Here is a 15,917-nt window from a genome sequence, read left to right on the forward strand (position 1 = left end):
AGGAATTGTAAACAGAACTTTGCTGATTCTAAGCATCACTGTTCTACTTTTTTTTTAAAAAGGTTGATGTAATCCAATACTTTTTTGGTGGAATCTATAAAGTTGGAAAGCTGTACACTGGCAGAGTAAATTTTACAGGAGACACTGAAAAGGATGATTGTTCAATCATGATCAAGAAGACACATATGAGTGACAGTGGAACTTATCGGATTAAAGTTGAATCGCCTTTTGACTTCGAAGGCCAGAATGATGGCAGAATCATAGTGACTATATTGGGTAAGGACATTTAAAAAAAAAAAGTTTTCTGTTTATATAAGTAGTAATGCTATTAGCTTTTATGTAAACACTATTCCAGCCTTTGATAGGCAAAAGATTATTTTATTATGTATCCTTACGGTTATGATTCAAAACAAAGCAACTCAGTATAACCTGTACGCTGAGACTGGAGAATTGTAAGATGTCGTACACAAACAATACCATCACCTACTGTGTTTACTTCGTAATTACATTTTTAAAGATTCTCAATTTCTGATTTTGTATTTGTGTGTTAGAAATGTTACTTTAAGTGACCGCATCTGTAGCTAAACTATACAGATTAGAAATGTATATTCAAATAATTGATTGTAATTGAAGCGATAGCTGGCGCATTAAAATTATCTTCAGTGCTCTTAGACCAAGGATGGAAAAAGCGGACAAGGTTTTGTGTGTGTGTGTCCTCCTTCAGCGACGACTAGACCTCTCCTTCTCTCCTTCTCCACTGATGCCTGGCTTCCTCCTCCAGCACGTGATGAGCATCATGGCTGTGACCCCCCCCAACCCGTGCCCGCGACCTACCATCAGGGGTGCCATCCAGCGCCAATGGCCAATATCTCGCCGTAGGCAACTAGGCCCATACAGCAGTGCCTGATCTCCAGTCGCCTTGGACCCCCTTGTCACTGGACTAAGATCTTGCTCAGCTAAACCCGTATGGTAGCCAGTGTGCAACGACCACCCCACATTAAAAGAAATCATGCACAGGCATCTTCCACTCCTCTAACATGAAGTTCAGAACCTGGAAGGTCAGGACCCTCATGGACAACCCCAACAGCGACAGACCGGAATGCCGCACCGCCATAGTTGCCCGGGAACGTAGACGCTTTGATATCGACATCGCCACCCTAAGCGAGACCCGGCAGGCAGGGGAAGCTCAAGGAACAAGGTGGAGGTTACACTACCTTCTGGAAAGGGACACCAGAGGAAGAACGTTGGCTTCGCCATCAAAAACGAGCTGGTCGACCGCCTCAAAGACTCCCCTTGCAGGGCTAACAAACGCCTCATGACTCTTCGACTCGCCCTATCCCGGAACCAGTACGCCACAGTCATCAGTGCGTACGCCCCAACACTCGATGCAACAGATGAGGCCAAAGAGGGTTTTTACTCCAACCTCAAGCCCTGCCCTGCGTCCCTGTGGGCGACAAACTGATCCTCCTCGGTGACTTCAACGCCAGGGTCGGCAAGAACACAGACCTCTGGGGAGATGTGATTGGCAGAGAGTGGGTAGGGAAAACCAACTCTAGCGGAACCCAACTTCTGACAAAATGTCTAGAGCATGAACTTGTCATCACCAACACCTTGTTCCACCAGAGGGACAAATACAAGGCATCGTGGCAACACCCTCGCTCCAAACACTGGCACCTGCTCGACTATGTCATCATCTGAGCCAGGGATCGCAAAGATGTGCGCATCACCCATGCCGTGACGGGAGCTGACGACTGCTGGATGGACCACCGCCTAATCCAATCCATCATTGACCTCGACATAGTCCCAAAGCGTAGGGGGCAGCAGAAGCAGTGCTGCAAAAAAGTCAATGCCGGGGCACTTAAAGACCCAGTTAAGAGAGCCCTATATGGTCAGTACCTCACAGCTAACCTGGCGTGCCTTGATGACCCTGAGATGCAGAATGCCCACAGTGCTGGGTCTGCCCTCCAGGCCTCCATAACCAGTGCCTGCATGGAGACACTTAGTCACTCAACCAGGAAACACCAGGACTGGTTTGATGAGAATGATCAGGAGATTCAAGAGCTAATAAATCTCAAGCGCAGAGCATTTCTGAGCCTTAAACAACAACCCATCTCTGGAACAGCAAAGCAGCATTACAGACGGCTCAAGGCTGAGGTCCAACAAAAATACGGGGACCTCATAGGCAGTCCCTCGGAATCGAGGAAGACTTGCTTCCACTCCCTAAGTGAGTTCTTTGATGGCTGAACTGTCTGATATGAGAGCCACAGACCCTGTTAGAGGTGGGACAGACATTCATCGAGGGAAGGGATCGGTGGGGCTGGTTTGCCGCGCGCTCCTTCCGCTGCCTGCGCTTAGCCTCTTCACGTTCTTTGCGTTGAGACTTGAATGCACTTTCTCCACCTCGGGCGGTCTTCAGCCAGGGTCTCCCAGATGTCAGTTGTGATGTCGTACTTTACCAGGGAGGCTTTGAGGGTGTCCTTATAACGTTTCCGCTGTCCTCCTTTGGCTCAGTTACCACAAAGGAGCTCCGCATAAAGCATTTGCTTAGGGAATCTCGTATCTGGCATGCGAACCATGTGGCCTGCCCAGCGAAGCTGATCGAGTGTGGTCAGTGCTTCAATACTGGGGATGTTAACCTGGTTGAGGACACTGATGTTGGTCCGCCTGTCCGTCCAGGGGATTTGCAGGATCTTGTGGAGACATCATTGGTTATATATCTCCAGCGATTTGAGGTACCTTCTATACATTGTCCATGCCTCAGATCCACACAGGAGGGCAGGACCTAAAGAACAGGTGGTGGATGGAGAAAGCACAGGAGATGCAACAACTGGCCAACAGCCATGATGTGCAAGGATTCTTAATCGCAGTCAAGGCCACCTACGGTCCAAACTCCCAAGGCCCCACCCCACTGCTGGCCAAGAATGGGGAAACACTCATCAAGGACACCGAGGCAGTCAGGGCCCGCTGGAAGGAGCACGTCGAAGGTCTCCTCAATCGAGACTCTGCCTTTGACTCGAGTGTTACTGACTCTATCCCGCAGCATGTGACCCGCCACCACCTCCGTGAAACCCCAACGTTGCACGAGGTAGGAAAAGCCATAAGACAACTCAAGAACAACAAGGCTACGGGAGCGGCTGGAATCCCTGCTGAGGCGCTAAAGTATGGCGGAGAGGCGCTGTTGGCGCAGATACATGACCTCATCTCTCTCATCTGGAGGGAGGAGAGCATTCCGGGAGATCTCGGAGATGCAGTGATTGTGACTATCTTTAAAAAAGGGAACATCCGACTGCGGCAACTAGAGAGGAATCTCCCTGCTATCAGCCACTGGAAAAGTTGTCACTAGAGTCCTCCTTAACCATCTTCGCCCTGTGGCTGAGGAGCTCCACCCGGAGTCTCAGTGCGGATTTCGGGGCACAACGGACATGATCTTTGCAGTGCGACAGCTGCAGGAAAAATGCAGGGAGCAGCGCCAGCCCTTATATATGGCCTTCTTCGACCTTGAGGGTCTATGGAGCGTCCTCCTCCGTTTCGGATGCCCCCAAAAGTTCGTCAACATCCTTCGCCTGCTCAACGACGACATGCAGGCCGTGATCCTTATCAACGGATCCATTGCCGACCTAATCCACATCCGGACCGGGGTCAAACAGGGCTGCTTCATCGCTCCAACCCTCTTCTCAATCTTCCTCGCTGCCATGCTCCACCTCAGTCAACAAGCTCCCCGCTGGAGTGGAACTAAACTACAGAACCAGTGGGAAGCTGTTCAACTTTCGCCACCTCCAGGCCAGGTCCAAGACCACCCCAACCTCTGTCGTCGAGCTACAGTACGTGGACGACGCCTGCATCTGCGCACGTTCAGAGGCTGAACTCCAGGATATAATCGACGTATTTACTAAGGTATACGAAAGCATGGGCCTTACGCTAAACATCCATAAGACAAAGGTCCTCCACTAGCCTGTCCTCACCGCATAGCACTGCCCCACCCCCCGTCATCAAGATCCACGGTGCGGCCCTGGACAACGTGGACCATTTCCCATACCTCGGGAGCCTCTTATCAACAAAAGCAGACGTTGATGAGGAGATTCAACACCACCTCCAGTGCGCCAGTGCAGCCTTCGGCCGCCTGAGAAAAAGAGTGTTCGAAGACCAGGCCCTCAAATCTACCACCAAGCTCATGGTCTACAAGGCTGTAGTAATACCTGCCCTCCTGTATGGCTCAGAGGCATGGACCATGTACAGTAGACACCAAGTCGCTGGATAAATACCATCAACGATGCCTCCGCAAGATCCTACAAATCCCCTGGGAGGACAGACGCACCTACATTAGCGTGCTTGACCAGGCCAACGTCCCCAGCATTGAAGCCCTGACCACACTTGATCAACACCACTGGGCAGGCCACGTCGTCCGCATGCCAGACACGAGATTCCCAAAGCAAGCGCTCTACTCGGAACTTCTTCACGGCAAATGAGCCAAAGGTGGACAGAGGGAACATTACAACGACACCCTCAAAGCCTCCCTGATAAAGTGCAACATCGCCACTGACACCTGGGAATCCCTGGCCAAAGACCGCCCTGAGTGGAGGAAGTGCATCTAGGAGGGCGCTGAGCACCTCGAGTATCATCGCCGAGTGCATGCAGAAAACAAGCGGAAGGAACACCTGGCAAACCTGTCCCACCCTCCCTTACCCTCAACGACTGTCTGTCCCACTTGTGGCTCTCGTATTGGACTGTTCAGCCACCTAAGGACTCATTCTAAGAGTGGAAGCAAGTCTTCCTCGATTCCGAGGGACTGTCTATGATGATGGTGTGTGTATGTGTGGCATTGTGTGTGACATATTTGTGTGTGTGTGGAATAGTGTGAGAGCGTGTGTGTGGAACGGCGTGTGTGTGTGGAATAGTGTGTGTGTATGGAATTGCGTGTGTGGAACGGCGTGTGTATGTGCGCGCGGGGAATGGCGTGCGCGGGAGGAGCGGGGAACAGTGTGCGCGCGTGTGTGTGTGGAATTAAGTATGTGTGTGTTGGGGAGAGTGGAATAGCTAATGTGTGGGTGCGGAATAGTGTGTTTGTGTGTTGGGGAGATCGGAATTGTGTGTGTCTCTCCCATCATACCTTGCTGATGCTCACCATGCAGGATCACACATGAATAGTGGAGACTGCGAGAGATTGCCGGCACTCATGGAATCATCTTAAGATGGTGAAGAAAATGTTGGGAGTAGAAAAGATGGCAACAATTCATTTAACTTATATTTAAGCATAATTAACAAATCGGACAAAATAAAATGTTAACTTGGGTGATTGTTGTAAAATGCATATACAATGTGATATAAAAGTTTTTTTACAGGACACAGCAGCTTTAAACCAACCATTTTAATTTGTGTAAAATTAGTATATCTTATGATTTTAAAATAGTTTGAGGTTGCTGAACGCTATATGCTGTTTTAGATGTTACAATCTGCAATTGTGTTTCTCCTCTCACCAGCACTTTAATCAGGAGCTTGTTTAAAGCAACACTGCTCATCCTTCCCTTGGCCACCTGAGCATAATGATGCAAACAGCTGGTATTAGTTATCATTGTGCCTCTCTCTGCTTCCGGGTACAGTACCTCAGTGCCAATAAATGTCGCAGAGCACACATTTAGCTGCAATCGCAGCTGTTTATTGAACTAACTGGTAACTTCTTGCACAGTCAAGTGAGGATAGAGACACTGAATATTAACACATTAAACATTCTCCTGATTAAAATTAATGTGCCAGTAACTGGGAGAAACGCTGTTCTAGATTACAACCATTGACCCTATGGCCTAGAAATTGGTCTGTAGGCGTTGCTTAAACTACTAAGACCCCCAATAATTTCTGGCCGGAGGTACGCTGCCTGCCAATTCTGGTAAGAACAAGAAACGTCCTTTAGGCGTATATGAAACAGGCGTTACACTCTTTGCATATGCAAATAAGTGGTCTTAAGCCTGTTTAAAGTTTCCCCTTGAAGGCTGGTTTGCTGACACCAACCCTTGGGATTGCCTGCGACAAAGAACTACCACAACAAGTTGGATTTATATAGCGCCTTTAATGTAGTGAAACGTCCCAAGGCGCTTCACAGGAGTATTATGCGCTAAAAATTTGACACCGAGACACATAAGTAGAAATTAGCGCAGGTGATCAAAAAAGCTTGGTCAAAGAGGTATGTTTTAAGGAGCGTCTTGAAGGAGGAAAGAGACAGAGAGAGTTAGGCAGGGAGTTCCAGAGTTTGGGGCCTAGGCAACAGAAGGCACGGCCACCAATGGTTGAGCGATTATAATCAGGGATGCACAGGAGGGCAGAATTAGAGGAGCGCAGACTTCCCGGGGGGGGGGGGAGGGGTTGTGGGGCTGAAGGAAATTACAGAGATAGGGAGTGTAGAGGCCATGGAGGGATTTGAAAATAAGGATAAGTAAAGAAGGTAAATAACTTAACTGAATCTGGAACTAGAAGGAGCAGGAGTGCTCAATGTTAACCCCATGTTAAAGGAACTGATCACCGCTATCCAATTCCCCCCCCACCCCCCACCCCCCAACATCGTTGCTGCTCCCTATGCAGATTTTCTCTCTGTTCCTGCCCCCAAGTGAGCCCCAATCCCAACACTTGCCTGAGGGCTGCTACAACACTTGCCGCGGCACAAACTTGGGCTCCTTTTCATTGGTTGGACCTTCACGTTTCGCCGGCAACATTAAAATGAGGTCTGAGACTCTCCCGATATTGGCTCTCCATTTAGGTGTGGTGTACCTGGTCGTGGCCCCAATTCTAGGCCTATATTTCTAGCCAAAAGTTCTGATGCTTAATGTTTTGTGCAACTAAGTGCCAGGTTTGTGATTCTGCAATCATGTCTGTCTCAAATGTTTTCAGTTCTTACAAGACATTCATGGAAGCACGGAAGATTTTCAATCATAGAATACTAAAAATATTAAATGTTGTCCTAATGATATAATCTCGGTCTCACTGGGTAATTGGATGCTGGGTAATTGCATTCAAAGGTTACGTGTATTCTGTTTTTATCAGTCTGGTACTGTGAGCAATATTACTTTTAGCCATTTTAAAAGAGGAAAGAAAAACAATATGTGGTGCAATTTTAACCTAAAAACTGGGAGGGCTGGGGCTGGGGGTTGTTAAAGTGTTAAAAATCAGAATCCTGACCTGAACCCGCCTTCAACCTGTCCATTTACGGTTTAACGGAGGCAAGATGTGGGACGGGCAGCCAATCCCTTGCCAGGAGGCAGGCCGTTCATTTAAATATTGGGGCTGAAATTTCAATGTTCCGGGTCTGTACGAAATTTCTACGGACCCAGGAAGGCGTCGGAAAAGCCGGTTTTCAGCGTGCAATGCGCATGCGCTGAAAACCGACTTTTCCAATCTGTCAAGTTTCTGGCTTGACAGATCATCCGCAGATCGGGAGCGAGGACATTTGCAGGGCAAGATTTCCAATATTTACGGATATTTTGCCCAGCAAATGTCCTCAAAAATCTTGCGCCTGAAAAAGCAGGCGTATAGCCTACTTTTACAGGTGCAAGTGTTTAAAAATACACACAAATATTTTAAAATAAAGTTAGAAAAACACATTTTATTGTTTTAAAAACCCTCCCCAATACAGTAAGTTTATTTTAAGGCATAATTTTTAAAACTTTTTTAAAAAGACGGGAAAATATTTTTTTTATAAGAATTTTAATTTAAATGAATCCTAAATATGTCGTATATTTTCTATTTTTTATTGTGTTTTGGGTGTTTGGGGGGGGTGGCGGATGGGGTAGTTTCTCATTCATAATAATAGGAGTTCCAGACTTACGGAACTCCTATTACTATGAATGAGAATATACGACACCTGATTGGTTGCTCAGAGCCATGTGTCTCCAGCTCCTGGCCTGCGCACGTCCCCACATGCACGCGTTGCAACGCGCAGTCACAAGAGGCCTCAGGCTCGGAAGTTCAAACGGGTGCAGCAGCAACAGGTAAGTGCGCATCTTTTTTCCCTTTTTCAGTCGTTTGCCTGCGGGAAGACCTCGACTGGGATTTCTAGGCCAATGTAATGAGGCTGGAAGCCTCTTTGATCTCCATTTTGTGTTGAACTGTAGCTGGTCGGGTTTTACACATTTCGAAAAACCCGGCAGCTGCAGCAAGATGAGGACTGCTGAACCCAGGTAAGTGTCTTTCTACCTCCCCCCAGGATCCAGGGTCCCTGTCTAGCCCACCTACTCCAATCGGAGACCTCCCATGAGGCCTCCGATCAACCTCTCCCTCGCCCCCACCCCCCGCCTCTAGGCCTTCGATTTCCTCCTCCCACTCCAAGACCTCCAATCCCCACCACAGGGCCACCAATCTCCCACACCCCACCTCCCAGCTGGCCCCTACTCGATCCTTCCCTCACTCCTCTGTATAGCATCACAATTTGGTTGGCTGCGGGTGGGAAACAGAGGCTTCTCAGTCAACTCAGGCCCTGCTGTTAAAGTCATCAGGACCTGTGGGAAACCGGTGTTGTCTCCCCCCGCCCCCTCCCCCCTCCCCCGGTTTCCTGACCGCCTCAGAGCCTCCCACCGCCCCCAACCCCCCCCAACCTGCCTTCCCCATTAAAATTCAGCCCCGTGTTTTATCTTCCCTTGTTCTTTCTTTCCCCCCCCTCCCCACCTATCCCCCTCAAACCAACGCAGTTTCCTTCCAGTACCAGTGCAGTAAGATATATATTGTTTGGTGTTGGTCACGCCTGTGCTGCATATGAATCATAACTAGTACGACACTCAAAAATGACACAAAATTAAATCCCATACAGTTTGTACCTGTTCAAAGTAACAGTTTGGTAAAATCTGCCCAAGATTTACAAATAATGTTCAAATCCTTCTATGGCCTCACCCCTCCCCATCTCTGTAACCTCCTCCAGCCCTACAAACTCCAAGAACTTAGCCCTCTTGTGCATCCCCGATTTGTTTTGCCCCCCATTAGCGACCATGCCGTTAGCTGTCTGGGTCCCAAGCACTGGAATTCCCTCCCTGAATCTCTCCACCTCTTTCTCCTCCTTTGAGATGCTCCTTAATACCTATCTCTTTGTCCAAGCTTTTGGTCACCTGTCTTAATGTCTCATGTGGCTCGGTGTCAAACTTTGTCTGCTAACACTCCTGTGAAATGCCTTGGGACATTTTACGGTGTCCAAGGCCCGATATGCAAGTTTGTTGTCGGATGCGCCTCAGAAAATTTCACATCTATGATATTGTATAAGTGTTATTAAATTTGTCATGGCAACTGCTTTGCGAGGTAAATGAAACAACTGAGTAATCTGTACTGAATTTGATTTGCAGTAGCTCCATCAACACCAGTTTGTGCAATTAAGGGAAAAGCTGAATTTGGAGAAACTGTTAATGTGACCTGTCACTCCGAGGAAGGATCTCCAAAACCAGTCTACTCTTGGCAGAGTTTCAATGGACAGAATGTGCAAAGACAGTTGCCTCCAACGTCCGTTCAGGGTTCGTAACACTTGGTGTAAATGATATCTAAACTTGGATATGTTCTGTCTTTTTTATCAATGTTCCTAAGTAGCTTCCCCTGTTAACCAGATGTTAACTTACTATCTTATTTCAACGCCAATGATTTTGTTGTAAGTGTTATCTTATCCGGTTATGATCTGCCTGCTGGTATCATTAATGAGATACATTTTGTTGCAACTGACTTTTCTGATGTGATAGGTGACCACGTCTCTGTTATGAATATTTCAATCATTAGGCTTTTCTCCATTAGCGGAAAAACTGGCTTTTGGCTCTTTATCAAAACTGTTCTTTATAATGATAGCCATTACAGCACTGCTCCCCCCCACTCCCCCCAGTCAACAAAATCCTTGGACAACGTGGACTATTTTCCATACCTCGGGAACCGACTATCAGCAAGGGTAAACATTGATGGCGAGGTCCAACACTGCCACCAGTGTGCCAGCGCAGCATTCGGTCACCTGAGGAAGAGAGCGTTTGAAGACCAGGACCTCAAAACTAGCACCAAACTTATGGTCTATAGGGCAGTAGTGATACCCACCCTCTTTTATATGGCTCAGAGATGTGGACCATATACAGTAGACACCTCAAAGCACTGGAGAAGTACCACCAGCGCTGCCTCCGCAAGATCCTGCAAATCCACTAGGAGGATAAATGCACCAATGTCAGTGTTCTCGATCAGGCTAACATCCCCAGCATCGAAGCATTGACCACACTCAACCAGCTCCATTGGGCGGACCACATCGTCCACATGCCCGACACGAGACTCCCAAAGCAAGGGCTCTACTCGGAACTCCTACACAGCAAGTGAGCCCCAGGTGGGCAGAGGAAATGTTTCAAGGATACCCTCAAAGCCTCCTTGATAAAGTGCAACATTCCCACCAGCACCTGGGAATCCCTGGCCCAAGACCGCCCTAAGTGGAGGAAGAGCATCCGGGAGGGCACTGAGCACCTCTAATCTCGTCGCTGAGAGCATGCAGAAACCAAACGCAGACAGCAGAAGGAGCATGCGGAAAACCAGACTCCCCACCAACCCCTTCCTTCACCCACTGTCTGTCCCACCTGTGACAGAGGCTGTAATTCCCATATTGGACTGTACAGTCACCTGACAACTCACATTTAGAGTGGAAGCAAGTCTTTCTCGATTTCGAGGGACTACCTATGATGATGCTGATGATCTTTGTAAGCCCAATTCGCAGAAACTCGTAATGGTGATTAATTTGGGGTGTGGCTTTTTAAACTAGCACATAAGATCGAGGGAACTCGATTTGCACTGAATGTAATTTCCTCTTAAAATTCTGTAATGTTTTGCACCAGTTTGGCTGATTTCAGGTGACTTGCGTTGAAATAAACAGTGTAAGTGATCATAAGCTCCAGAACAGTATGTTACCTGATATGCCTTTGACAAAGTGTATGAGGCATAGCATCTTTTTTTTGTGTGCAACAAAGGAGAGAATGGCTTTCAAAATGACAAATTGGTGAACTGTGTTTGAATTGAGCAACTGTTTTTTTTTAATTAAGTAAATTCAGGACCTTCACAAAGCTTGATAAGCAATGCATAGACGATTCATCCCACCATGTCATTTTGGTAGAGCAATCCAAAACTAATCCCATGGAAATAGGCCCTGTGGTCTCCCAATTGCCTTATTATACCTTTCTCTGCTTCAAGTATTTATCTTAAAAGAAGCAATGGTCTCTGATTCAACCACTTCCTGATGCAAAGCATTCCATGCTCCAATAACCCTCTTTGTAGATAAATTTCTCGTAGCCTTTCTCCTCACTTTTTCTGTGATAATTTTAAATTGATGACCTTGCATCACCAGTTCCTGATCCAGAGAAAATTGCCTTTCCCTATTAAATCTAACAAAACTCTTAATAACCTTAAAAAAAAACCTTACATTTCTTCTTGGTTTTCTCTCCTTTTGTGGAAAAGGCCTAGTGTGTGTCGTATCATTTTGGTCAATCTCCATTGTTTGGTCACTGGCTTCCTTTCTGTAATAGAGTACTCAACACTGCACACAGTACTCTAACTGCATTCCCTTTACCTCTACATTTCATGACTTGTATTAATTTTTGTTACATTTGTCAAATACAATTTACCTATAACACATCCATTCTGGCTGTCCTCGATTAACCCATGCATTTCTAAATGTTTACAAATTTGATTTTGAATTAAGGACCCTAAGCATTTGCTCACAACAGATGGTGGACTAACTGGTCTGTGGTTATCCAGTTTATCCTCCTTTCCCTTTTGAACAAAGGTGTTACATTAGCTGCTCTCCAGTCCCACAGCATAATGTCTCTGTTGTGCCTTCATCGTCCATAATTAAACTATCTCATTCATCCTTCACTAGTCCAAAATTCTTTTTTTAATTATCTTTTTTAATTAAAGAAGCCCTTACTATTTCCTTTTTTGTATTATTTGCTAGTATTTTTGTATTCCTTTTAAGTCTATCTAATCTCCCGTTTCATGACCTCACTATACTCTCTGTATTCATGATTATTTTCAGCATTGTTAGCCCTGACATTATCATATACCTCTCTTTTAAATTTTAGTTTCAATCTTTCTATTTATTCATGGAACTATACTTTGATGGAATATATTTATTTAGTAGTCTATGCATCTCGTATATGAAGATTTCCCACTGCTGGTCTGTCAGTCTGTGCTAACATTTTTGCCCAGTTAATTTAGGGCAGATTCCCTTGTATCTTGCTGAGCTTTGTGCTTTTCTGGTCTAGTACTCTTCTCATTGTCCTTTCAATTCTCACATTAAATCTAACTATGTTGTGGATACTATTTACTCATTGTTATCCTATCCTTCATTTCGCTGAAATAAATCAAGCAGTGCCTCTTATTGAACGAGAAACAAATTGATCAGGAAGCAGATCTGGATGCATTCTTCACTTTGACCACATGCATTACCTTTATTCCAGTCTGCCTTGAAATAGTTAAAATCACCCTGTATTGTTGCTCTGTTCTTCCATATCTCTTTGAGCTGTCTGCAGACAGATTTTTACTTCTGTCTCATCTTCACTGTTTGGTGGTCTGTAATGCACACTAAGAATATACCATTTCCCTTCCTAATACTTAACTCTATATGGATTCTCAATTAATGCAAATCCCTTTGCTATAACATTATAGAACTTGCAGGAGTGCCCCTTCCCTCCTGCACCATTGATGTCCTTCACCCAGACACCACTTCGGCAACATAAGAACATAAGAACATAAGAATTAGGAACAGGAGTAGGCCATCTAACCCCTCGAGCCTGCTCCACCATTCAACAAGATCATGGCTGATCTGGCCGTGGACTCAGCTCCACTTACCCGGCCGCTCCCCGTAACCCTTAATTCCCTTATTGGTTAAAAATCTATCCATCTGTGATTTGAATACACTCAATGAGCTAGCCTTAACTGCTTCTTTAGGCAGAGAATTCCATAGATTCACAACCCTCTGGGAGAAGAAATTCCTTCTCAACTCGGTTTTAAATTGCTCCCCCGTATTTTGAAGCTGTGCCCCCTAGTTCTAGTCTCCCCGACCAGTGAAAACAACCTCTCTGCCTTCATCTTGTCTATCCCTTTCATTATTTTAAATGTTTCTATAAGATCACCCCTCATCCTTCTGAACTCCAACGAGTAAAGACCCAGTCTACTCAATCTATCATCATAAGGTAACCCCCTCATCTCTGGAATCAGCCTAATGAATCGGCTCTGTACCCCCTCCAAAGCTAGTATATCCTTCCTTAAGAAATGTGACCAAAACTGCACGCAGTACTCCAGGTGCGGCCTCACCAATACCCTGTACAGTTGCAGCAGGACCTCCCTGCTTTTGTACTCCATCCCTCTCGCAATGAAGGCCAACATTCCATTCACCTTCCTGATTACCTGCTGCACCTGCAAACAAACTTTTTGGGATTCATGCACAAGGACCCCCAGATCCCTCTGCACCGCAGCATGTTGTAATTTCTCCCCATTCAAATAATATTCCCTTTTACTGTTTTTTTTTCCAAGGTGAATGACCTCACATTTTCCGACATTGTATTCCATCTGCCAAACCTTAGCCCATTCGCTTTACCTATCTAAATCTCTTTGCAGCCTCTCTGTGTCCTCTACACAACCCGCTTTCCCACTAATCTTTGTGTCATCTGCAAATTTTGTTACACTAAACTCTGTCCCCTCTTCCAGGTCATCTATGTATATTGTAAACAGTTGTGGTCCCAGCACCGATCCCTGTGGCACACCACTAACCACCGATTCCAACCTGAAAAGGACCCATTTATCCTGACTCTCTGCTTTCTGTTAGCTAGCCAATTCTCTATCTATGCTAATACATTTCCTCTGACTCCGCGTATCTTTATCTTCTGCAGTAACCATTTGTGTGGCACCTTATCGAATGCCTTTTGGAAATCTAAATACACCACATCCATCGGTACACCTCTATCCACCATGCTCGTTATATCCTCAAAGAATTCCAGTAAATTAGTTAAACATGATTTCCCCTTCATGAATCCATGTTGTTTCTGCTTGATTGCACTATTCCTATCTAGATGTCCCGCTATTTCTTCCTTAATGATAGCTTCAAGTATTTTCCCGACTACAGATGTTAAACTAACCGGCCTATAGTTACCTGCCTTTTGTCTGCCCCCTTTTTTAAACAGAGGCGTTACATTAGCTGCTTTCCAGTCCGCTGGTACCTCCCCAGAGTCCAGAGAATTTTGGTAGATTATAACGAATGCATCTGCTATAACTTCCGCCATCTCTTTTAATACCCTAGGATGCATTTCATCAGGACCGGGGACTTGTCTACCTTGAGTCCCATTAGCCTGTCCAGCACTACCCCCCTAGTGATAGTGATTATCTCAAGGTCCTCCCTTCCCACATTCCCGTGACCAGCAATTTTTGGCATGGTTTTTGTGTATTCCACTGTGAAGACCGAAGCAAAATAATTGTTTAAGGTCTCAGTCCATTTCCACATTTCCACATTCCACTCGGGATTTCCAGTTATGACTGCAAAAACTGCCCCAAACTATAGAATCCTCCACGACTCGCACTCTCCTATTCTTTTAGTCTAACTCCCTTTCATCCTGTCAGGCGATGATTCATGATGCCACATTATTGCTCAGGATCATCCTCATATTGTCACTGTTCACCTCGGATTGTACAACACTAAGGAGGCGAAATTGCCTCTTTTTTGCAGCCTGATAGCACTGCCGGGAGGCGCTAACAGGGGGAAATTGCCTTTTCGCCCAGTGCTGGTGGCGGTTGCGCCTGGGGCGTAATTGCCCATGAGATTTTGAGGGCGATTTGGAGCTAGCGCCGCGCCCCGGGATTGGCGCCCCGTGCCTGCCAGCGTGCAATCGGCGTGCGTGCCGACCCCTCACCGTCCCACGGGGGAAATTGCTCCACAGGACGCGAGTCTGGCGCATGCTGATAGCTGCACCCGCTTCGCGGGGCACTGACACCCATCCAGGGCGACCCTTAAAAGGGAGGCCGTGTGCACCCTGGGCCCCCATATTTTTTTTTCGGCCAACTTTTCTGCCTGATAATGGCGGCTCTCGCCAACATACAGCCCGGCATTCCTCTTTGCGTGCCTGGCCACTGGCCCAGTCAAGATTATCCATGGTGGCCCAATCCGCAGCGGCCTTCCCCTTTAAATGAAGGGGAGGTATGTTTTGGAGTGTCAGCTACCCGATACAGTGCTCCGTCTTGTTTCAGGGGCGCAAAGTGCAATTCACTGACCGGGGCGATACTTCCTGGCCGGGCGATAAAATCTTGGCCTCAGAAGGTTACCACCCCCAAATTGGCCGCGGGGCAATTTAGGCCCCTAAGTATTTATTGAACTGTTCTAATAACTCAGGAACTTCTTGCACCGGTGAATTCTGTCTTCCTCTACTGCCTGTTCAGATGGTCACCCATTCTTTCTTTCTACATTATCCCTGTGTTCCGAACTGTCCAGCACTGCCTCTTGGGTGACCACATCGTAGCGAGTACAATCCAGAAATCCTTCATCCTCTCCGACCATGCGGAGTGTGGCCAATTATTGCTCAAGTTTAGAGGTCCTCCGAAACAGAGACTTGATTTTCTGACACTTGGTGCAGATGCTCTGCCCATGATGGTTCAAATATTGCAGCACACGTGAGGGTTCCCTGCACTGCCATCCCTTTGTGTCGAATGTAAATAGTGTTAACCTGAACTCATTGAATGGCAGTGCAGGCTCGAAGGGTCAAATGGCCTACGCCTGCACCTATTTTCTATGTTTCTATGAACTACCATTAGCACTAAACCCTCGAGGAACAAACTCTGCTTACTCACTTCACGCAATGATAATTATAGAAAGAAAACCTCGTGTCTAATTGCATCTCAAAGCTGAATTCCCTCTGAGGGTAAAAAGCACTCAACAATGGCTTCTCATAGCTCCATTTGTG

General features: G+C 46.5%; 1 protein-coding gene across 1 annotated transcript in view; it reads left to right on the plus strand.

The window, feature by feature from the left end:
* Positions 1 to 15,917, plus strand: part of LOC139275772 (cell surface A33 antigen-like) — a 43,371-nt gene that overhangs the window by 19,145 nt on the left and 8,309 nt on the right. Inside the window, exons 3-4 of the mRNA XM_070892971.1 lie at positions 63 to 276; positions 9,312 to 9,476. Of these exons, the coding sequence (XP_070749072.1) occupies positions 63 to 276; positions 9,312 to 9,476 (379 nt within the window). The remainder of the gene's footprint in view (positions 1 to 62; positions 277 to 9,311; positions 9,477 to 15,917) is intronic.

The sequence above is a fragment of the Pristiophorus japonicus genome, chromosome 11 (assembly GCF_044704955.1).
Source record: "Pristiophorus japonicus isolate sPriJap1 chromosome 11, sPriJap1.hap1, whole genome shotgun sequence".
Taxonomy (NCBI): Eukaryota; Metazoa; Chordata; class Chondrichthyes; family Pristiophoridae; genus Pristiophorus; species Pristiophorus japonicus.